Here is a 24,857-nt window from a genome sequence, read left to right as displayed (position 1 = left end):
ATTCTGAACCTCTTGCAGACTTACTCAAGAACCATAAAGATATAGCAATATTGATATGGCAGAAGTTACCATCAGTCGCTCATGTTTTCATTAATTATAATAATCCTGGGTCTTACAGAACAAGCATGAATGTGCTTCAAATAATGTCAATCACAGTAACAGTTATGCACAGATTGTCTAATTACATAGCTCATTCCGATTCTAGCAGCCCAAAAAATCACTGTGAACAATCACCATATGCCATGTGCTTTCATTTAACCCTCTTAAAATGTTCCTATCATTTAGTTTCTCTTCATCTTTTAAGATTTCTTGACACCTTTCCTCCATTTTCCATCAAACACTTAAACAATGTAGGTTCACATATTTTTAATCTTCAACATCCTTTTTAATTCAGTGAATGAGTTCCTAATATACATATGGAAACTGTTATAATCTTTAATAAATGATCTGTTTGACCTGAATTTCATAATTTTTTGTTAAATTTTGGCCAGACTTTTATTATTGAACACCTCTCAGATGCTATCCTTTGGGTAAATGCTGAGAAGCGATGGTGGAATCAACAGGTAATGACCTGAGGAAGCGTGTTGGTTAGTGGGGAGACTTGCTTCCTGTCCTCTGCTGATTAATGTGAACCCATTCCCACTCTTTCCATGTCACTTCAAGATCTTCTCCATAAATTTTAAGTTTCTGAGAGATTATAGCTTCTTGATCTTTTCAACAAACCTGTCCCTACTTTAGCAATGAGAATCTTTTCCTCTATCTCTATGCTTAATATTTTTGACAAGCTGATAAGACATTTCAATAAAATCAAACGTGCTAATCTTTTACGATCCTCACGCAGTTCTTTCTCACATCCATCACAAGGAGTCTCTAACGTTTTGCAGGCACATTAATAATAATAATCAAGGTACTATAATACTTGACTAATAAAATGAAATTCAGAGAACTTTTAAATGCATACTGACTAATCATCTTAAACAGATTCAATCTCTGTTTACATTCTAATGGAAACTTTCTTATACCCTTCAGGTCTGGAAGAATTCCACGGATAAGCTAACCAACTCCCAGGAGTTATTTATTAACATAGTTACTAAGTGGCTAATTCATTTTATGTTGTTTTCATTTGTGAAATAAATAATAATTCAAATGACCCTAATTCTATAACAAAATTCTTATTAACTTGATGAATGCAATTTACTAAGTAATGCACTTTTTGTACTTTAACTTCAATTTTAGTGATATAAATGGTCAGTTCATCAAATAACCTAGCTTAATAAAACTTTATAGTTGTTGCCATATCATAGAAGTCTGTATGTGAAAATAAAAACATTATATTATGTAAATTTTCAAGATTTAATAACCCATAACAAACACTCCAGAACCCGTAAAGTGCTTACGGCTCAGAAGGTTAATCAGTTCAGAAAGGAAGCTCCTTGTTCATTCCCAGATCCTATATATGATTGTATCTCAAAGTAAGCAACTTTTATATTTGTAAATTGACTGTAAAATTAGTACAGAAAATATTTACTACTCAGAATGCAAAATCTGGACCAGCAATCTATTTATAAAGTGCAAAAAATATTGAAATATTAGCGTTAGAAAATCATTCAGAAATTGAGTAGGCGCATGTATTATAGTATTATATAGTCTGAATATTATAGTATTCAATAGTATTATGTGAGGGCAATTTATTTGTTCTTGCTAATTTTTAATATGTGATTCACAATATACTCCGCTGGAAAACAATTTTTGGACCCTAAAAGTAATATCATTACACTTAAGTAGTACCCAACGGTAACAATAGTTTTGGTAGCAATGATAGTAAGAATAAAAATTTCTTTGATTTTTAATTATCCTGTGACAAAACAGCACAGGTATTTCCTACATATTTTGAAGATGGAGAAACAAGACCACGCAGCTAACAAGTGTTAGATAGTCAAAAATTTAATCCATTGGATAAGCCGAAAAAAAGACATTGAACTTTTTTTTAGGAAAATGTAAAGTAACATGATCCTGACAAAAATAATCAAACTGAACTGGTAAAATAGATCTGTGAGATTTCAGGGCACTGATGGTTCATACTCACGGTGTGCTCCCCGTCTCTAATGGGCATCCAATAAATGCTTGTTAAATAACGAAAAATAAAAGAGTCAATCTAGATTAATTTCTGGAAATAGTTTGTCAATTACAGTCTAAAAAATGCCAGCAAAATGCTTAGCAACAAGTAGAAATATATTATTTTGTAGTGATAAATCAAATTATTTTCAGACCTGGGAAGTGATATGACTTGTCAGCTCTCAAAAGAAGCCAAAGTTTCTGAGAAAAGCTCCTTATTGTCTTAAAAGTAAGGCAAAAACCTTTGTTCTAAGAGTTTTCATTTTTAGTCATCTTCGACAGTGCATTGCATAAAGTCTTTCCAACTGGACCTATCACGTGGATAGTTAGGAAGATAATGCAATTAATGCCAAGTTTTGCTCTGAAGGAGCAATCAACCTAAACTTATCTTTAATCAGACAACTTTGGAAATAAATTAGACTTAGATGAAAATATCCCACCATACCACCACCACCACCACTACAACCAAAAGAACAGAAATCTTCTCTTTAAAGTACTTATCTTCCAATCAAAGCTGTGAAGCTTAGAGAAAGATCAGGACTCAAAAGCAGAACTTAACTGAGCAGAAAGCTACTCAAAGTCTAAATGAAGAGAAATAGCTATTGTAACTAGGTAAATCTGAGTAAATATTAGAGAACGTGTTTGAGCCATGTAATATAAAAATAGTAATAGGTAGCTAAATTTTCATATTGTTCCATTATTTGGCTAATCCTCGTGGACTTATTGCACTAAATTTCATTTTCCAAATATGTCTATGAATACAAACAGTCTGATCGAGGTTATGGATCTACGTTTTGAATTACTCCGTAAACAAAGCAACTTCTGACAGAGGGATAGTTGGTCAACTAAGAGCCAAAACAATCCTAAATTTATCTTCATTGACTAACTGAAACCACCACACTAGAGATAAAATAGAGTGCACATAAGAAACTGATATATAGCAGGTCCCTGCTAATGCCATCAAGTTTATTTCGCAAAAATTGCAAAGCAAATGCTTCATTTTAGGTGCTTGCTAATTCTTTTAATGAATTAATAGCCAGAATGAGTGAAATGTATGACTGAATGGAATGGCAAAAAAAGTGGCAGCAATCCATCAAACTCACTTCTGTAAGATTATTGAGCTAGTATGCTGTTAACAGCACTCCAGAAAGGCATTGCTAGACTATAAATAAAATCTGGAGAAGAGAAAATAAAACCATTAAAGGAATTAATTGGACACAAGTGTATTGGAAGCAGATTCTTAGAGAAAAGAAAGCATTCCCACATATCTCAATTTTCAAAGACAAATATGACATAAATACAACAAAAGATGACACTCCAATCATTAGAAAGAATTTTATTTCATCAGTCCCTGGGCGAAGTAAAAGCTAAAGACATGAATACTTTCAAAAGGGCTTACTTAAGTTTGTGAAGGGTAGATCCACAGGGGAACTCAGCTCAGTGTCAAAACACGCTCTGCTCAGAATCGTCTTTTCGGATTCTGAGTTGGGGAGGGCTGCCCGCGTGGTGCACTGCATGGTGATTTAGTCATTATCATACTCTTCAGACTTAAGGAAAATGATGACAAAGAGGTGTACTCTCAAGGTACCCAGCAGAATGTCTAATTCAATTTCACAGTGAATTAATATATGGAAAGTGTTTAACGATACAATGTAAATGATATGTCTTTATTCTTACAAGTGTTACTAGAGTAATTGAGGCAAAATCATCATCAACCTCACATTATCTTATTGCTCTATTTTATTTTGCTTTCTCTTCACAAGAAGCTCTTTTTGCACTTTTTGATTCATATTACTTGAACTCACTACTTTCATTTCTGACATACTTGTCTAGTAACATCTGAACAGTGTTAAAGTAACCTTGATGAAAAGGAAAAAAACGTCCCATAAAGTGTTATGGACTGAGACAGTCACTCTTTGCTTAGAAATAAGTTGTGTTCTAATGTCTTAAAACATACAGCTGCCTGGTAAAGGATGATTAGTAATTAGAAAATTAATGAATCATTCTTTGGTTGTCATCTTAGTCCCCAGCTTTCATTTTTGTTTGTGTTTGTGTTAGAAGCTTTGCAAAGCAAATTCTGTTTAACCTATCTGGGAAAATGCTGAATAATATCAGATGTTGAACAATTCATATATTATAGAAAGATAAACATTTTTACCAGGGGTGTAAAGGGGACAGCATAAATAGTGGTATAATCTGCTATCGCAAATAATATACATTTCAGAACAATGATGCCTAACAGAACATTTCATCATTTTGGTATAAATTTTTGGCATTATCAATTTTTTTGTTTATCAAGTGATATCCGACAATTTTTAGCAAGTTAGAATATTTTGCGTACAAACTGCTCTTACTTGAGAAGGGAATGGATGGGTTAATTTTCCTTGCAATATTTCTAGATATGCAAAAGGACGGCCTTCCATTACCATTAGGCTCCAACTTCAGTAAGAGTTTTCTTCTCAGAAAGTACCTAATCCTGTCATTATCCGTTGCTTTGAAATTCCTAAGGAAATGTGGAAAGACCTTGACACCCTGAAAACCTGAACATGGTCTTCAGAAGAAATACTTTATTCCAAAGGGAATACTCATTTGTCTTTTATCTCAAAGTTTAAAATATACAAAACCTGGAACACTTAGTGTCTTTCTGAAAAAAATGACTTTGCTTGAAAAAAAAAATCATCCTTTAAGAACATACTTGAAATTTCAATTTGCAGCTTTGTTTTAAATTTTAAAAATTTGTATAGGAAAAAATGTGAGGTAGTGTAACTAAGAAAACCTCCCAGACACATCTCTGAATATGTAGAGATACATGTGAACAGATATGAGTAGTAATGAATTATACTTGCTTTCTCTTCCCTTTCTAAAGCTATCTTATTAACAAGAGCAGTCTTCCATCTGAAGCAGTAACTGAGCACATTTACATGTTCTGAGACAACACACTGTGATAACACACCTTGATAACAGGATTTTCAAAAGCTTCCATCTCCCAAACAGCTGTGAAGCCAAAGTCTTGATTCTTATAAAAGGATTACAGGTGTAAACAAAACAAAGGTATGAATGTATTATCTATTCTTCAGTTGTAGTTTTATCCTCAAAAGTGTATTTGTGCCATAAAACTTCTATATCAGTTAATGTACTTCAACAAATAACAAACGATTGCCCAGGCTTACTCTTCTTTCTAATAGATGCCCTTAATTGAGCTACTAGCACATCAGTAAGATATTTTGTAAAAGCACAGACTTAGTTTTAAAATGAAAAACAGTGTAAACACAATTTGTCAATGTATTAGCCTTGGTGAGAGCTGCTTTACTGTGTCTTAATATCTGACAGGTGCACTTCCTGTTTGCCCGGTTATTCCTTGCTGGAAATTCTTCATATCTCTTCGGGCACCATTGGTTAGAATTCCAGTCTCTGGCCTGCTTCTGAACACTGACACCCTTCCTGGACTATCCCAGTGTGCACACTCTCTGAGGGGGTCTCATCCCCAGTGCACGGGGCATACGCACATCAGAAGCCCTGCTATGTTTAACAGAGGCCAGACGGTGCGCGAGACCATTTCCTTTAAGGGCATCGCTGCTGTTCTCACTGCAGCTCTTCCTCCCTCTATGCACTTTTCCTGTCTCTGTTTTCCACCTATTTCCTCGCCTATTTTCCACCAATGCCCAAGAGTGCTCTGACCACTAAGGCTAGGAAAAAGCAACCATTTCTCCCAGATTAGAGGGCTACAGCACCTAAGCTCCTCTCTAATGAGAAAAAAAAAAGTTTTTCTATTCTTTAAAAAAACCTCTATGTTTTCAGCAGAAAGAGAGATTGCTTGAGGACGGAGGAGGAGGGCAGAGTGCAGGGAAGCACAAAGAAGCGGTTCCTTTGAAGACCATGACCCCCGAGAGACCAAGGCAGGCACTCCCTCCACTTTCCTTCTGGTCTGTCAATGTAAATGTCACTTTTAAGCAACTGAACAGGATCAAAAAGACCACAGAGCCTTGGGACTAGCCATAAGAAGCCTTTAAATTTTTCACATTCAATATGTTTCAGTCATTTGAGAATAAGATATCATCAATCAGTTAAAAACAGTTGGATCACCTTCTAATTTACTGACTTCTCAGGAGTTAGAATATTATACATGGATCGTGATCATAATAGACAAGCACAACTACATGGAAAACCATGAGAATATATACATACATTTATCTGGCATTCAGTATTTATAAGGTGAAAGTCTAAAATGAATATTTATTTCCAAATTGTCTCTGTCTGACCCCATAACTCTCCTGGGAAAAAATATATTTTGATATTGATGAATTATAGTCAACAGTACCAATATACCAACTATTGTTGAAACATGTGTTAACTAACTTTGGAAAGGATGTGAAAGTATTTACCCTACAGACATTAACTCAATGATGGACGTAAGAAATGAACAACTGAACAAGTAAAATATTGACCCAAACCAAGATTTTTTTCTCCCTACTTTTCTGTTTCCCCCTCTCTGAATAGTACAGTGTTTATTATTATTTAGGATGATAAAACAATATATCTTTACATCTAAACTGGAAAAAACATTGACCTCAATAAACTCTATATCTATTTCAGTTCACCAGTGATTTTCTCAACTCCTTTTTGAATAAAAATAAATTAAAAAGTAAAGATAATTTTATTGCAATGCCTGTTAAATTTAGCAGGCAAGTTTTGCTGTACACATTAAAATGATACTGAGTCTAATGGTAGAATTCATTTTTATTATTTTAGTCCTTCCCAGGACAGAGACAACTGAGAATATTTATCAAGGTTTCGGACAATATACTTTCAGATATCCTAAGTATTCGGCATAATGAAGTTTTACTTGCATGATTCTCCATTAATAGTTATCTTTATGCCAAGTATGTGTCCTCATAAAAATTTAGAGAGAATTTCCAGTCTGCATACTTTATCAGCATGTAGTTATTGCTGTGTGAAGCACCATAGCATCCCAGTTCATTTAATAAAAGAACATACACTCATGTTTAATAATTCCCATTATGGTAGCACATCCTTGCAACGCTACATTCAGGAAACTAAAGGACACACCTACGATATAGATATAAATTATAATGAAAACCTGTGCAATATGCACAACGCATGTGATTTTGCCTGCATCAGCACCAGGTCTGTAAAATAATGAGTTCTTTATAGTAGCATTTTACTACGCATCCTTTTCCTGTATTAAAACTCTTTTATCGTAGACTTTTTCAAATCAAAATAATCAAAAATTGTTGAAGAACAGTAACTATGTTGCATGAGCCTGTTTTTTTCTCCTTTTTGAGAAAATACGGTAAGATTTAGTATAACTGCCTTCAATGGCGTACTGTAGTATCCATCTAATGGCACCCATCTAATAATGTTGTCACTAACAGTCAACTTCGATCAAATAACATCAAGCAGAAGGACTACTCACCCCATGAAATGTATCCTTAGCCCTGAGCTGAAGAAGTTCCTTCTGATGATCTTATATGCTTCTGTTTGATAAATGAAACGTTACATAAGACACATGTTCCTACAGAATAGTCCACACTGCCAGTATAGCTAAGAATTGATTTGGTGAGACTGAGTCTAGTTACACAGATTATAGAAATTATTTTGTAATCTATACATAATTGTTATAAATCTAGGATGTCAAAAAGATCACTGGGGTTGGAAATGCTAGGGCACCTATACATAAAATTAATGCATCTCTCTAACGGAGCGTTCATTTTCCAGGTCCACAATGCCTATTCACATTTTTATAGTAATTCATACATTTCAAAGACCTTTCAAATTATGTTGTCTTCACAAAAATTATGTGAGGTTGCTAAGTCAGAACAGTTGTCCCATTTATCAAGTGATCAGGATGAGTCAGAGAAGTGAAATGCCTTTCCTGGAATCTAAATTTCTTCTTTCCATCCATTTCCCTGACCTTACATCGTACTACCTGTAAAGCTCCATATCTATAAAATGGTAAACTGGATTAGTTTGTTTGGGAACAAAACTACCATAATAGTTTTTATTCCATGTAGTGTGCCTAATGTAAAAACCAATTACTTCTGTGTCAGAAACTGACTCTGAAAACACACCCACACACACGCACACACACACTCACACACCCTGAGATTTTACTAACAGTTAAGCAGACTAAGCAAGACTCTGGCCTAAATCAGAACAAGATCTTCCCAAACAGTGCTATGTAATTCTAGCTTCTTTATTGCCACTCCACTGAGGGTAGATTGTCATAGTAATCTCTCTAGCAAATTGAAATTGTATTTCAGTGCTTGAGCCTTGGTGTCTAAAAACGATAAAAGCACTCTTTTTGAGATTAGAAGCAAAAGAGGTCAGCCTCCTGAATTTCTTTACTCCTGACACGAGCCTGACTTCTAGTTTTCCTATTTCAGGCAAAGCTCCAGTGACGCTAGGCTTTGCACTCCTGGGCGGGCTTCTGTGCACATCACAATAGTGTGAGTTACTGCTGACACAGACGCCACTCTTGTTCTTTCTAGTATTTCTTTCACTCTTGCTGATGCCATTTTGAAAAATAGTGCTGGCAGAGCCTCAAAGTCACTTACTGCCCTCTCTTATTTATGTGGCTAACTTAGTCTTAAAAATTTGTTTGCAAAGAAGATATTAATAATATACGGAAGAACAATTTGTTTAGAGTTTCTTCTTATAGGTTTTATGAATTTAGTATATTGAGGTACACTACAAGACAAATGAAGTTACTAAAAAGAAAAAACAATCAGAGTTCAGAAAGCATTTATAATCTTTACAATCTGAACATAAAGAGACATCAGACTAACCCCTGTTCCTCCTCACCATTGCCTAATTAATTGTGCTGGAGTTTAATCTTTCATTTCTTAGTTTAACAGGGCTAACCTTCTGTGTCACTGTACTTATGCTATCATTAATTCCCATTTCTTAATTGTAAAATATAGGGATTTATAAGAAATAAAACCTACTATCTTACCACATCAAGGTTTCTATACTTCCAGCTCATGATCTGTGTTCTATTAAGGACAGAGTCCCACATGTTATTTACACTCTGTGTTCACTTTCAATACCTCTTAAAAAACGTCCTCCAGAAGGCCCACATCTATAACTTAACTGATAAAAATGAAGAAGGAATATAAAAAATTATCCAAAGATGAAATGCAGGATCAGCACATTGGAACTTAGGATATATTGCTACGCTAACACCATCAAAAGCTGTCAGTTTTCACCCCATGTATAATTCCGTTGATTACTTTTTAATCCAAGATGTATTTCTCATAACGATGAATAGAAAGGATTTTATCATAGATAACTAAATGAGCTAAAAAAAAAAAAGCTTACCTATATGAGTAACATGTCACTTGTAATAAGGACATCTTTTAATATCGAAACATAATGAAATTATAAATCAGTAATAATCCACAGCATAATGAAAATGCTAAACGAAGTTGGTTGAAAGTCATCTAAAAACCAAAAGGTATTTTTGGAAATATTTCAATATCCTTAAACATTTCAGTTTTAAAATTTCACATTTGTTAAAGAGTACTTTAAATAATTGATACTGCATGGTATTGGTAATTTTTCTTCAAAGTTCTTTAAAGGCATTTTTAATTAATTTCAATGCCATGATAAAACAGTTAAGTAAAATTTAAAAAAATTTATCATATACACATACATACCTAGATACAGAAAGCTAACTAAAATTGTCTCATACATTTGTGCAAAAGAACCATGTTGCCTTTATAAAACATAGACAGAACTGCATAAACGTAATCAAACATACTGATAGGTATTACTGTTGTGACAATTCTTCTGTGAGATATGTAACATCACATTCTTTACCCAGCAGAAGTTGCTTGAATTTCTAGTAGAGAAGTTATATCCTGACTTACAGATATCTTCATATTTCACCTTGGTTTAAATACTCTTCAAATCATACTTATAATCATGATGGATAGTCAGATAACCACTTATTATTAGTAATTTAAACACCAAAAAAGAGCAATGTAAAATAAATATATATGATCCCCTAAGCTATATCACAGGTGAAATTTGAGCTTCTGGCAGTTGATAACTGTTGGTACTTTGCCACTTTGACATAGTACCACTTAAAATAAATTTAAAATTCGAGTTTCAAAACAGCATATACTCTGGGTTCCATTTAATAATAATATAGTCACTTATTGATCAATAGAAGCTTATATAAAATGAAAAACATATTAAAAGACATATAAAAATCATGCCCTCCCTCCACTTTTTCTTCTGGGATGCTCTAGAGCCTCAGGTTCAGATGTGCAGGTGTGTTCCTAAAGTATGCGTATCATATGCACACCTCTCCATAAAGTTAATGACATCTTATTAAGTCGTTTAATCTTAAAGTACATCTAAGATAATAATGCATGAGATATTTTGGCTAATTTTTGGTTTCATCACATTGAAGAAATACTAAGTTCTCATTTTCTAAATATTGAAATATCCTATACACTTAAAACATTACTTACTAATTACTATTGCCATCTCTATTTTAAAGGATAGTTTGTCTTTGTTATCAAACGCTATAATCCAAAATATTTCTATTTAGAAAAGTTGTAGCATTTTGAAATCAAGTTATAAATAAGCAGACTTTATCTAGTAAATCTAATAAATCAAACAAAACTCAAAATACTACCATTGAAATTTTGGTTACTTTTTCTTTATTGGCTATCTAATTTTTTTCATGCACTATTTGGTATTTTCACTCACCTCTGGTGATGATATAAGCCCAGTGTAACACCAGTTCAACCTTTCACTGGGAGTTCTAAACAATCAAAAGTGACGTACCATGTTCCAGCCCGGGTAGAGGTAGTCTGTACCAACAAATTCAAAGTAGTGTGCAAAACCTTCCTTCAGCCACACATCTTCCCACCACACGGGAGTCACGAGGTCACCAAACCACTGCAGCGACAAAATGAATGGCCATCAGATGACACCAAATCTATCCCAGAGTTATTTTATCTAAAATTAAATTTATTAAACCACGATTATCATAACTGGAATTCACTCTCCAACTGATTTTGTGATCTTAAAATGTGTTGTAGCAAGACTACTGATTTATTTGACTACTCGAGTGACACTAGTTTTTTCTGAATGAATTCAAGGAAGAACAAGAAAAAAATGATCAAGGAGGGCCCGCCCCGTAGCTGAGTGGTTAAGTTCACGCGCTCCACTTCAGTGGCTCGGAGTTTGCCAGTTCAGATCCTGGGTGCAGACCTACGCACCGCTCATCAAGCAATGCTGTGGCAGCATCCCACATAGAAGAAGTAGAATGACCCGCAACTAGGATGTACAACTATGTACTGGGCTCTGGAGAGAAAAAAAATGATCAAGGAATACAAAAAGAATATTTAACCTGCAGAAGAAAGGACTCAGGAGAAAAAACTGATGACACCTGTCTTTAAATATTTGAAAGGCTAGCGTGCAGAAGAGGAAAAGGCTTGTGTCTTGCGGCCCTACGAGGAACAAATCAGGACCTGCTAGCAGACCGAGATGGCTGAAGATGGAAAACACTTCCTCGGAAGGTGGTGTGTGACTCATCAGAAGCCTCGCCTTCTAGTGGCAGAGGCAATTCAGAGAAGACACTGGCCACTAAAGGAACTAAGGGCTTTCAAGATGCTCCACATCTGACTCTCCACGATTCTGTGATAATGAGGGGTTGAACTGAAAAAATCTCTAAGATTCCTTCATGAAAAACAAAGTAATTTTTAACTGATGTTTTTCTTGGATCATGATGCATCACTCTGAAATCCTTGTTTGTTCAGCAAAAAGTTAAAGGAATTCTTTTTTCTTTAAAAAAAAATGCATTACATGCCAAAAGCTATCCTAAAGACTTGGTATTCAGTGATGAAAATTCAGATAATGTGCCTTCTCATGCAGCTGACACTTTATTGTGGAAGTAGGGAAGATAAGGTGAGCTAGAAAATAGAAAATAAATAAGCAAATGAACAATGCAATTTCAAATCCTAATACAGTGTGATAAGAATGGGGAGGGGCCATCTTACATTGTAAAAGCAAAGATGTTCTAAGTAGGTGACATTTGAGCTCAGACTTTAAAGATAAGAAGTCAACCATAACAAAGCCTTGGGCAAGAGGACTCCAAGCATATATAAGTAAGCCCTGTGTGAAGACCCTAAGTGGGAATGAGTTATTTCAGAAACGGGAGGAAAAGGCAGCCAAGTATCAGATCACCTATAGCTTTAGGAGCTGCAGTAAAGAGCTTGGCAACTACCTGAACATTTCAATATCAAAGATAAAGTTTCACTTAAAAAGATCTCTAATTGAAATACAAATAAGAGACAACCCTGAATACAGCGATGATACAAAATAAATGATATTTAAAATATTTGTTATTCTTTATCAAAAATGCATGTTTCTCCTTTAAATTGAAAGGCTGCCTTAAGAATTGTGACAATAAATAGGCGGAGAGAGAGGGTAATGTAGGAAATAATTTGTCAGTGACAGTGGAAATTATCATGTGTTTCTCGTTCTCCTCCTGGTAAGTAGCCCAGGACTACTAAGCTCTAAGAAAGCACCTCAGAATATGGAACCAGTGGAATCCAGTGCTGGGAACAATGATAGCGTTACCCATGTACTCTTATTTCAACTATACATGTAACTTGTTTCCAGGAACATTCAAAAGGAAACCGCTTTTCTCTCAAAGAATTGTAGGTTTAGATGGAAACCTTCTATTTAGCACAGCAGAGGAGTAGTTATCTGCAATGGATCCCTGTAAGTTTCTTAGGCAAGAAACACACGCCCAGCCTGGCCAGCATGACAGGCACAAACATCTCACAGGTCCACTGCAGAAGGTGGACACTTAGGTGAATGGTCACAGGGCCTGTGCCAATTTATCATTGTCAGTATTCATCATTAGCATTTAATAGTTCACCTTCTTTCACTGAAAGCATTTTCCACATCTTTCTTTCTTAAGTTTTTCTAGCCTTTTAAAAAGGTTTTGGATTCATAACCAATTGAAGTTATACAGCATCGCAATGAGATTTCCGGTGTTTTAACTTAAAAACTATCCATAGTTACTGGTAACCAGGACAGGTATTGCTTTCTATTAGTACGAATACTTATTTTTCAGGGTTTTTTTTTCTCTAGAATCAAAATTCAAACAAGCATTGAAAAATCTCTGTAACACCTTCCACTCATTGTAAGAAAGTGCATAAAATCAAAATGAAATTAATTTTATCTTAGTTTCACTACAAAGTTGGCTAATTTACATATGAATTTCTGAACATGCCAAGACAAAAAAATATCAATCATCTGAGAACAGAAAGTCTATGGATAAGTTAGTGAAAGACTTCCTAAGTGTCTGTGTGATGGGAAAAGGGGAATAACAAATTGATTTCAGCAAAAGCAAATTTTGACACATACACAAAAGTCAGCTGTATCTTGCAGCAAGGCTATAAATCATTGCCATCTCTGTGCTTACCACATATACACACCAATAATCACAAGAAAATAAAGCAAGGTTGACAAGGCATATTGACTGGCCAGGGTCTTCAAAGAGGCTGCTGGGTGCCATCTCACTCCCAACTAAATGAATGACAGTTGCTTATTCAATATGATCAGTGTGTCTGCATTTGTTTGAGCTGTCATCTTAGAAAAACAACATATCTTCCAGAAAGAACTACACAGTTCTCTCTATATAATTAAAACTTAATTGGGAGTATAATAATCTACTCCTTAATCTAAGCATCTGAAATCAGTCTACATTCTCAACAGTTTGCAATTATACTTACACCTGATCTTTTTCTCGTACCTGGTGACATATCTCATGAACAATGACCATGGTGACATCCAGCAAATAAGAAATAGATGAAACACTGGGATCCAGCAGTATTCTTTGTTCCACAAAAATACTTAGTCCCCAGTTCTCCATAGCAGCATACGGATGCTTAGGCACAGCTAAAAGATCTAAAAATAGAATAAAATAATTCCAAAGGTTGTAACAGGTATACCAGATCCTAAATTCATATCCTAAGAGAGTCCATTCACCCCTGTTCGTTTTCAGACCCAGCGCTGCAGAAGGCTGGAAGCATTGGCACCATTATTGATGGGCCCATCCTAATAAGCTTCAGAAAGTCAAGAAAACCAAATGCAGCAGGACTCTACAATCAAGAGGCATTGTACCTTCCAATGAAAATAGATCCAGCTCAATGCAGTAAATACTGTACTTTTACATCAATATTTTTCAAGAGAAAACATTTTATATCAGTTTAAAATGTGATATTTTCCTAATTGCTTAAATTCTAATTTATTTTTTGAGTTCTTTTAAAAATAAAATGTCCCATGTAAATATAGCTTATAGAGAAAATTATAATAGTGGATGGAGTGGCAAAAGGACTATTGAGAGAATCCGCAGGCATTGGTTCTGGTCCCACCTCCACCATTAACTAGATATATGACATTGGTAAATCACTTAATTTCTCAAGACCACAACTCCTTCACCCATAAAATAAGGTTATTGGCTTTCATTATCTCTAAAATCCCTTCCAGCTCCAAAAATCTATGATTAGATGACTCTAAGATTGGCGCTTCTTTTAAAAGCTCGTAGGAGTATTATCAACTTCTGGTTGAGGTGACACGGTCAGTTCATGCTTTGATGCACTCCCTCTGCTCCAAACACGTAGTGGTGATACATAAAATAACAAAAGGGAAAACTGAAAAATATCTGCAGCCTTGAAAATAAACCTCTCCATGGATCAGAAATGTGAAGTCGTGATTGCATATGAAGTCACAGGCCTGCTGGCTTCTGGCTCCACGGGCAGTGGCAGCTGGGAACTGGCCCCAGCAGGATCCGCCAGAGACCAAGGGACCTGAGCCAAGCTGACTGCCTGGTGCCAGGGCTGAGGGAAGGCATGAGAAGGGCTGAACACTGCCGGGGCTCATTGATTCCTGGGAAAGCCAGCAGGCACGGACTAGGGATTTGAGCCCAGGCAGCCCAGCTCTAGGACTTGTTCTGAATCACAGTAAAGTTTACAGCCCCTGACTGAGAAGTTTGACTTCCCAATCTAACCCCTGGAGTAATTTAATAGGGTGCCAAAAAAACAGGAACAAGAATATTTACTTCAATATTGTTTGTAAGAGTGAAAATGGAAAACCAAATGCCTTTCATCAAGATAATCAGCAAGAAACTGAAATAATAGTATAAAGGAATACTATACAGTAAATGAAATAAATGATCTCACCGCTAGATTCTAACACTACATGTATCAACATGGATAATCTGAAAAATATAATGTAGACAGAGCAAGTAAGATGTAAAGTGACCCTAACCTAAAGTACTTTAAACAGAATTATATCATATGTTGTAAACGGATACTCACACATGCACACACATCCCCAAACAGATAGCAGTGGTATAATACACATACCGTCACACACATTTAGGAATGATAAACACCAAATTCAGAATCGTGATGGCTTCAGGAAAGAAAGAAGGAAAAAGGGATGAGGAATGGTCTTCTGGGTTCCCAGACCCAATTTCACCTTGGGGTTGGGGGGTAGTTTCCCACACCATCAGCAAGCAATTCTTGGACACCAGTAGCGTGTCTGAGAATTCAACTCAATTTTGACACTGTCTGCCTGGAGATATCAGATCCCACAGATTAAGGTCTCTGTCCTACAAGACTTCCCCCCGAACCATGTCAGATGCCAGTCACAAGTTCAGGTTGTTTCCTATGCTTCTGAACTACTAGCTACAAACTGGAGGTTCAAATTACCCCCTCCAACTCAGGATGTCGAATGCAAGTCCCAGGTTGTTACCTGTATTTCTGACCAACTGGCTGTAAATTAGAGATTTCCACGACCTCCTCTCCAGGTTTGATTAATTTCCTAGAGTGGCTCACAGAACTCAGGGAGACATTTACTTACTAGATCACCACTTTACTTACTAGATCACTTCTTATAAAAGGATATAACTGAGGAACAGCCAGATAGAGGAGATGCATACAGCAAAGTATGGGGAAAGGGCGCAGAGCTTCCATGTTCTCTCCAGGGGCCATTCTCCACAAATCTCCACGTGTTTACCCACCTGGAAGCTCTCTGAACCCCGTCCTTTCTGGGTTTTATGGAGGCGTCCTTACACAGCCATGATTGATGAAATCACTGGCCATTGGTGACTGAACTCAATTCATGGAGCTCAGTGCGTGGGACTAAAAGTTCCAAACTTCTAGTCACATGGTTGTTTCCCCTGGCAACCAGCTCCCATCCTTAAGTTAGTTTCAAAAGTCACCACATTAACAAAAGAGAACTTTATTGCTCTCATCACTTAGGAAATTCTAAGGGTTTTGTGAGCTGTGAGCCAGGAACCATAGACAAAGACCAAATGTATATTCCTTATATATATTTGACCAAATATATATTTTTTATAAATCACCATATTACACACAGTCACACAAGGGATTTCAAATGTCTTTAATTTTAATTTTTTAAAGCAGGTGATGGGTACATGCGTATTATTTGTAATATTATTGATTCTTTTCTGTTTGTTTTAAATATTTCATAATAAGAAAAAGAACAAAATAGTCAATGCTCTTATAATATGGTTGATTTTCATTTATTTAAGACTTTGACAAACATCTTCTCAGCATTCACTGTGTCCTTAAGTCTGAAATGCATATTAAAATGTCAAGTATGGTCCCTGTATCTGCTACATTTTAAACTAAAAATGGAGACAGGACGGCTTAACACAAGAAATAAAGAAAGAATGAAAAATGCTGTGAAAGAGAGAGAAAACAAATGTGGTTGGAGAGGTTCTTGAAAGAGAGAGTATTTGAGTTGGACTCCAAAGACACAGAGGACTTCAGCAGGCAGACAGAAGGACTGTATTGGCTGAGCATCTCCTTTGCACAATAAAAGCACTGTTCTGTCCTTCAAGCTCCTTGCTCCCTGTTCCCATGGCTCTTATACTCATATGTGGATGTGTGTAGGAGGAGGAAGTCAATTAACAAGTAATAGACAAATGAAAGGAATTTAGAAAGTGATAAATTCTACAAAGAAAATATAATAGAGTAAGACAGTGATGGACTGGTGGGTGGGGCGGCTGTAGCCTGATCATGGCAGGCCTCTCTAAGGTACTCACATTGCACCTGAGATGTCAGCAATGGCAGAAGCCAGCTGTTTGAATCTCTGTGGAAGTGTGTTCCAAGAAGGGGAGACAGCAGATACAAAAGCCCTCAGGAGGGAATATGAGCAGCATATCAGACAAACAGAAGGAAGATTGGTGTGGCTGAAGCACATAAAGAAGAAGAATGTAGATCCAAGAATTGGTACAAATTGCAAGTAAATAACAGATAGACATCCTTCTACTTAAGATTTTAACTTGAGACCTCCCCTCAATATGAATACACTAAGCCATGGAACATTGTGTCAACTCTGCCTGCTACCAGCAGATGGCAACAGCAGTAGCATACCTGGTGTCATCTACTTGTAGGACTACGTGGACATAAAGATAATGCTTTGGACCCAAGCATGTTGCAAGCAGAGACACTCCTGTATGCTAGAGTACTCTATGAGCCCAGATTAGGCAGGTCCCCAAGATGAAGTGAGTAAATCAGACCACACCCTGGGATTTGGATTGGCTCAAATGGCACAGAGAGAAGACTCCAGAAATGGTCAGATGAGGAGTCTAGGAGTTTAGAACAAAGGAGAAGGTAAACTGAGGGGGCAGTCATCGGAGATCAAAAGCTTGGCTAGTAGCATATGCAGGTACACTGAGGAGGCAGCTGAAGGTTGGTGCTGAAGACATCAGGCAGTGGTGAGCCAGGCAGGCAGCTGGTTATATCTTGGTATCCAGAGGTCTGAGGGCACATAAGTCAGGCTTGATAACAAGTCCATACATCAACCAGACAAGGAACTTCAGTGAATGGAGCCAGACTCAGAGAAAGTGATTGACAATGGAGGAGAGCAGTAGGCGGCAGCTTCTCAGACCCAGGCAGGCTTTATAATAGAGATGGAGATAGACATAGGGAACCATGTCTATGGATGGCAGAAGGAACAAAAGAGAAAGTAACAAAAGTTTAGATTATACTCCTACACACGTAATAACCTTATAACGAAGTACTGAAGAAACTTGGAGTTTGTTCTAGCAGCCACTGAGAGAGATTTAACTGGACCTCTCTGCTCTGTGTCTTCATGACAAGGAATCAGGGTAGTGTTATAGTTTAAGAACACCTGCATGAAGCATATATCCATCTAAAGGCTTGTACATGAATGTTCATAATAGTTTCACTTGCAATAGGCAAAAACTGGAAATAAATCCAATGTCCATCAACGGGTGAATGGATAAAGCGTGGTACATTCATACAACAAAATGCTGCTCAGAATAAAAAGAAATGAGCGATCAATACATGCAACAACACAAGTGAGTCCCAAAAATAGTTACAGTGAGTAAAAAGGAAGAAAATACATATACATATACACTCCATAATTCATGCCATTTATATAAAATTCTAGAAAAGGCAAACTAATCTCTAGGGTCAAAAAGCAGATCAGTGGTGACCTGGGGACAAAGATGGGAGGGGCTAAAAGAGAGTGACAGGAGGTCTGTGGGGGTGATGGATATGCTCACGATGCTGATGGTTTCATGGGTGTACACATATCTTAAGACAGCAAGTTATACACTTTAAATATGTGCAGTTACTGCACGCCAACATACCTCAATTAAGCTGTTAAAAAAAACTTCAGTAATTGAAATCTTTTTTGGCTTAACTTCGAAGAAGGTAAGATTTAGTCATAATGAATTAAATTATTTTAATTTTTGAAAAATAAGTTTGTCATAAGGCTAGAGCCATTAAAATGTGCAACTATAACTCTTTAATATGCCTTCAAAACAGAAGAAAACTCAAATGTTTCAGAATCTAATTTACTTAGAAATTTAAAGAAAATCTTGAATAAAATTATGCATAGTAGTTTGCTTTCAATTAATTACTACCATCCTAAAAACTATAGGTAGATAGCAAGTATACATATAATACTAGTGAATGTGATTTCATAAATTAACATAAAAACATGACTTTCTCTCCTTTATCCCTCCTACGCCCCTCGACGCCCTGTAATTTGCCTTCTGCCTTAACACTAGGTTGGAACAGGTCTCCCCAACTGAGACCAGAGACTCTCATGGAGACATCTCAGTTCTTACTTTTTTTATATTGCTGAGAATTATCGTACTGTTCATGAAGGTCTGATATCCATGTTTCTCCTCCACTTCTCCCATTAGCCTTTCTTGCTGTTACTGTTGTTTTGTTCTTTATTTTCTTGTCACCCTCTGACTTTTGAAAATCAAAGTTCCCAGGATTTGCCTCTGTGGGTTGTTTTTTGCCTCATTCCAGCAGTCTTCCTTGACTGTTCTCACCCACTCCACTGCCATCCGTTACCACCCACGTGCCCAGACAGTTTTCTTGGAGCTCAGAGGAAAATATCCACGCACTTTTGTAGCAGACTGTTATTTGACGGCCCCTCAATGTACTATTCCTTCTAGAATAGTCTCCTCCCCTTTGATCTGGCTTAAACCTTAAGAAAGTCTCACAGCTTCCTCTTTTGTACTCTGGGGAAAGTCAGTTTCCAAGAAAAACGTCCCCTCAGCCTGACAACACCGTGCTAGGAGGTGAAACCACCTGGAAAGGGGTAAGAATCGCCTAGCGGGCTCTAAAGGCCCACACAAACTGAAATCCAGTCTCCGGCAGAGTGAGGGTGTTCTCATGCATAAACTAGAAATATACTTCATAAACTAGAAATATACTTGAATGTGTTCTACATGATTAAATAAACACCAGCAAAAAAAGATGTGCAATATTGGCCTCTCCTCTCTTCCGTAGATTCTGAGCTCACAGATCATCCCAGTTGGGTGATCAGAATAAGACGCACTGGCCCAAGCTCTGGGCACTCCCAGCCCTGGCTGCACTGAAAGTCTGGTCTCCTCTAGCTCAGACACTCTCTGCCACATTACCAAGCTCACACATTTTGCTCTAAGAGTGACAGGAGTAGAGGAGAAACATGTGAAGCATGACCTCAGATACTTGTCAAGTGTCCTGCTCTCTCTTGACTCTCCCTTTTGCCTAAGCCAGACCCCCTAAGTCCTGGGACTCCATGGCAATATTTCTTCAAAAGCCAACTTTGCCTTCCAGTTGTCCATACTCAAAATTGTCAGTTCATCTCAGATTTGTCATCCATTTATTTATCTAAATATTTTGAGACTAGTAAGAGAGTCTCGGCTAAGATCAGAACCCACAATGCCCCAGACTTCAATCTTCAGCCTGAAAAAGGATAGCAAGTCCCAGAATACAAGAGCTTGAATAACCAAGGAAAGGTTTTACCCCCAGTGACTCAAGAGCATCACCCCAGCAGCTATTTCCTCCACACTGCAGCAGAGAGCGGACCTGCTGCCAGGCCCTGGGCGTGAGCGTGGATGTGGGCTTTCCTTATAAAGCAACACTGGTCCCCATATGGGTATGATTTTCTGCTCAGAAAATCTAAAGTGCTATGCATTAATACTAGAAGTTCTGGTCTTACAGCAGGAAAAAAATCCATAAGCCTTTCTCATGGGAATAACTAGTCTTTCCTATTTTCCCTGAACATGTAGCGTATTTCTTTCACTCATTCACAAAGTTAGTCGAGTTCTTACTCTGTTCCAGCAGAGGAGACTGACAAGGCCCCTGCTCTCACAGAGCTCTCATTCCAGCTTTGGGGGGTGGAGGGGAAGTGGGTGGAGTAGGAAGCCAAAAAATACAATAAACGGGATAATATGAGATTGTGATTGGTACTATGATGAAAACAACACAGGGGATGCTAAAGAATAAAGGGCTTGGGGAGGATACTTTAGACTGAGTGACCAGGAAAAGCCTCTCAGGGGAGGCAACATCTAAGCTGAGATGCCAACTCAGTTGAACTGTAGCTCCACGCAGGCTAGTGGTTGTCCATTTCAGTTGCTGCACTGCCAGTACCTAGCACAGTGTCAAGCACATAGCTGATGTTGAAGAAGTTATTGCAAAATAAATGAATAGTTTCCTTTGTGATGACAAGTCACACTGTATATAGCTTACAACTATTTGTGCCTGGTATTACAACCCAAACTGATCCATCACCATGACCAAAACTCATCCAAGAAAGAGCATTAAATTCTGCTGTCCTGGTCATCCAGTCCCATGGTTTTTCTGTCTGCCATGTGAAGTGCTCTGTTGCTCCATTCAACTCCTCTGCTAGTATCACTCAGATGCACTCCCTCCAGATTCACAGACACCTTCTGAACTCTTTGACCTGGTCCTTGCACTCCAAATCCATCTTGCTCTCAAATCCCCAAGTTTCTGACATAACTTTTCCTGCCTCACTCTGCCCTTTAAATTTCACCCTCAATTCTGTCTTCCATGCTGGACTCCAGCAGCATCTCAATCACAGTCCAACTTTCTGCCCAGCTCTGCTGCACAGGTCTTCTTGGCAGAGGGCAGTGTACATCACAATTAAAAGTTGGAGCTCTGAAGTCCACACTGTCTGGGATCCAAACCTGGGTCTATCACTTCTTAGCTGTGGGACTTTGAACAAATTGTTCAGTCTCTCTCAGCTTCCATTCCTTGTTGATAAAATGGGGATATGAAAAGTCGTTGTGAAAATTAAATGAGATGGTCCCTGTAAAGCACTTAGTCGTAAGCATAAAACATGACATATCAGCGCTATCACTATTAGAGATCTCTCAAGTTCATCCCCACCTTCAGGAATCAAATGTGTCACAGACTTTAGTTTGGGAGAAAAGGAATCTTGTTTTTGAACAAAGATGAAATGTTGGCTAATATATTATGTTAGGCATTTTGATTTCTAAAGTGAAATTGTACTTTATGATGTAAAGCGATATAGGACCTACCTAAGAATGAGCCAAAAAAACCTCAGGACATTCTCATATTATCACGCTGGGACACTAAATAAGTTTTAAAGGTATAGCAGGTTTAAGAAAAGTGAGATTTTGATTATGCCATGACTGGCACTTGCTCAACATACCATTTACATATGTATTTATGCTTGTGTTAAAAATAAAACTTCTTGTTCTGACAGTTATCATATGTGGCTAGTAGAAGTATAAATTGCATTTAAAATAGTAATATAAGATAAAATTTATAGAAATTACCCATTACTGGCATTTATAACATGAGAACAACCACGGTTTTTTTCCTTTCAAGTGCATATTCTGAAGACTTTTTATTCATACACAGGTTAAGTTCTGAATGGCTGTTTTTAAGTTCATTTGACAAAGAGGAGTTTAAGCTTTACTATCCCTGGATACATTTCCACCAAATTTAAGAGAGAACAGTCCTTCAAAGCTTTGAAACAAAACACACTTTTCTCCCAATGGTCTTTCTATTTGGGCATTTTTCCTTCAAAAGAGACTAGTTTCAGCTACACATTTGGTCTATGACAGAATTTTCATCAGTACCACTTGTATTCACAAGCCCAGCATGCAGTTCTTAAACTCCTCAATTCTCCGGAATTAGCATTAGGCCATAATATGTAGTCAATGTTTTTGCTGATCCTCCTGCCATACACTCAAAAGATTTTTTTTTTCATTTCTGCAATCACTTTTACTCGACACTTACTGATTACCGTCAATTGCAAAGGAGGAGCACTTTTCGTGGGTTGCCTAATTTTCTTTTTCCCCAAAAAAGAACTTCTAAGCCAAAGGATGTATCCCATATGCACATGGAACATTTGTCATTTTCTCACCCATTTAATTTTTTAAATTAGCTCTACTTTAATTGCCATCATCATATTTTGCATCTTCTTTCAAGCACTTTCAAAACTCATGGTCGTTGCTTTAGTGGACATGGTTAGGCACAAACGTAGAAAACACACTAAATAATCCCTACCCCCATCATTTGGTGACAGGCCAAACTGTCTAACGCTTGTTATATCACAAAGACTAGTTATTAGCTAAGAGAATGTACGCTGAAGGTAAAGGTTCCTCTCTATTATGGTTTCATTTATGATACATTTTCATTTATTCCTAAAATACATATTCATTACTTCAGAAAGGCCACACTGATCTGGACGCAGGATATAGAAACCTTGGACAATAGGAATACAATCTCCTTAAACTCTCCTGGAGCTTAAGAACCATGGAGATACAAACAAGTTAAAAACTATCTACATTGTAGACACAAGTGAAGGAAAGTTTAGAACAGTACATCTGCTACTGCGACCTGAGGACATGGTATAACGATACAGCACAGAGCAGAGATGGAGAACACGGGCTCTGAAGCCAGGCAGCTTAGGCTCAAAACTCAATTCTGCTATGTAATAGGGCACGTTACTTATTTCTGCCCCTCATTCTCCTTATCTGTAAAATAGAGATGATTATAATTGCAACTATTTCACAGGGTTACTGTGAAGGTTATTGTTAGAACACAATTCTCAAGGTCTCTCACGTCTTTGTATGTCTCCTGAGCCCAGACACTGACTGTTTTTTGTTCCAGACTTTCTTTTTAAGGATATTTTTGTACAGCAAAAATAGAGATAGTGTCGTCTCCAGACCAAAGAACAGGCATACATTTACCAGCACTTACAGAAGCATTGAATTCCCTTCACTTACAGAAGCATTGAATTCCCTAGGCTCGGGGTCCCTCACCTGTGATGTAATCCATTGCATTTGCAGGTATCCCCTGAGCTGCTTTGCATTGCTCTTGGGAACTGAGGTTCAGGGAACTGGCACAAAAAATGCTGATGCTCTGGCTACAGCTACAGCTAGAGCGATAAAGTATTCTGTCTCTAAACCAGGAGTTTCGTGTCTCTGGCCAGCATTCATGAAACAAGGGCAGGCTGACTTATTTAGCTTCCAAATGGAAGAAGGTAAAGTCTCAGGCCCTTGACAATTCTTGACAACTGTATGAATTAACACAAGTGAGGTGCTTAGAAAGTACCTAGCAAGTGGTAAGTTCTCAATAGCTGTCAGCTATTGTGGCAGACAGCAGAATGCCCCTTCAAAGATGCCCTTACCCTCATTCCAAGAACCTGCAAATATATTTGATTTCTTGGAAAAGAAGAATTAAGGTTGCAAACGGAATTAATGTTGCTAATGAGCTGACCTTTAAAATGGAAGAGTGTCCTGGATTATCCAGGTAGACACAATGTAATCACAAGGATCCTGAAAAGTCAAAGCAGGAAGCAGAAGAGCCAGTGTCAGAGTGATGCAATGTGACAAAGTCTCTGGAGGCCATTGCTGGCTTTGAAGATGGAAGGGGGCCATGAGCTAAGGAATGCAGGTAGCCTCTAGAAATTCAAAAAGGCAAGAAAATTTAGGGGTTCTCCCCTAAAGCCTGTAGTGAAAGCAGTGTCAAACTGTCAACCTACAGAACTGTAGGATAATAAATTTGTATTGTTATAAGCCACTAAAGATATGGTAATTTGTTACAGCATCAATAAGAAACTAATAGAGTATCATTATCACCACAACCATCATTATCTTTACTGTTGTTACTACATTGAAAAATATATTATATTACTATAATATATTACTTTATATACTAAATTACCATATATAATATAGTAATATTATATATTATATATAGCTATATTATTATTATATTATATATTACTATAGTGTATAATATAATATATTATGATAATAATATTACTATATTATTATCATTATTACTATGTAAAAGGGGTCCCAAATCTTAACATAAGGAATGGGGAAAGGCTTCCTAGAGAAACTCAATTAT

General features: G+C 37.1%; 1 protein-coding gene across 4 annotated transcripts in view; it reads right to left on the bottom strand.

Moving 5' to 3' along the window:
• Nucleotides 1–24,857, bottom strand: part of TRHDE (thyrotropin releasing hormone degrading enzyme) — a 361,666-nt gene that overhangs the window by 143,923 nt on the left and 192,886 nt on the right. For all 4 annotated transcript variants that reach the window (XM_070600300.1, XM_070600298.1, XM_070600299.1 and 1 more), the window contains exons 4-5: nucleotides 13,916–14,070; nucleotides 10,933–11,046 (exon numbers count right to left, since the gene is read on the bottom strand). In XM_070600300.1, coding sequence (XP_070456401.1) covers nucleotides 10,933–11,046; nucleotides 13,916–14,070 — 269 coding nt within the window. The remainder of the gene's footprint in view (nucleotides 1–10,932; nucleotides 11,047–13,915; nucleotides 14,071–24,857) is intronic.

The sequence above is a fragment of the Equus przewalskii genome, chromosome 29, assembly GCF_037783145.1.
Source record: "Equus przewalskii isolate Varuska chromosome 29, EquPr2, whole genome shotgun sequence".
Classification (NCBI taxonomy): Eukaryota; Metazoa; Chordata; class Mammalia; order Perissodactyla; family Equidae; genus Equus; species Equus przewalskii.
This window is presented reverse-complemented; position numbering and strand designations above follow the sequence as displayed.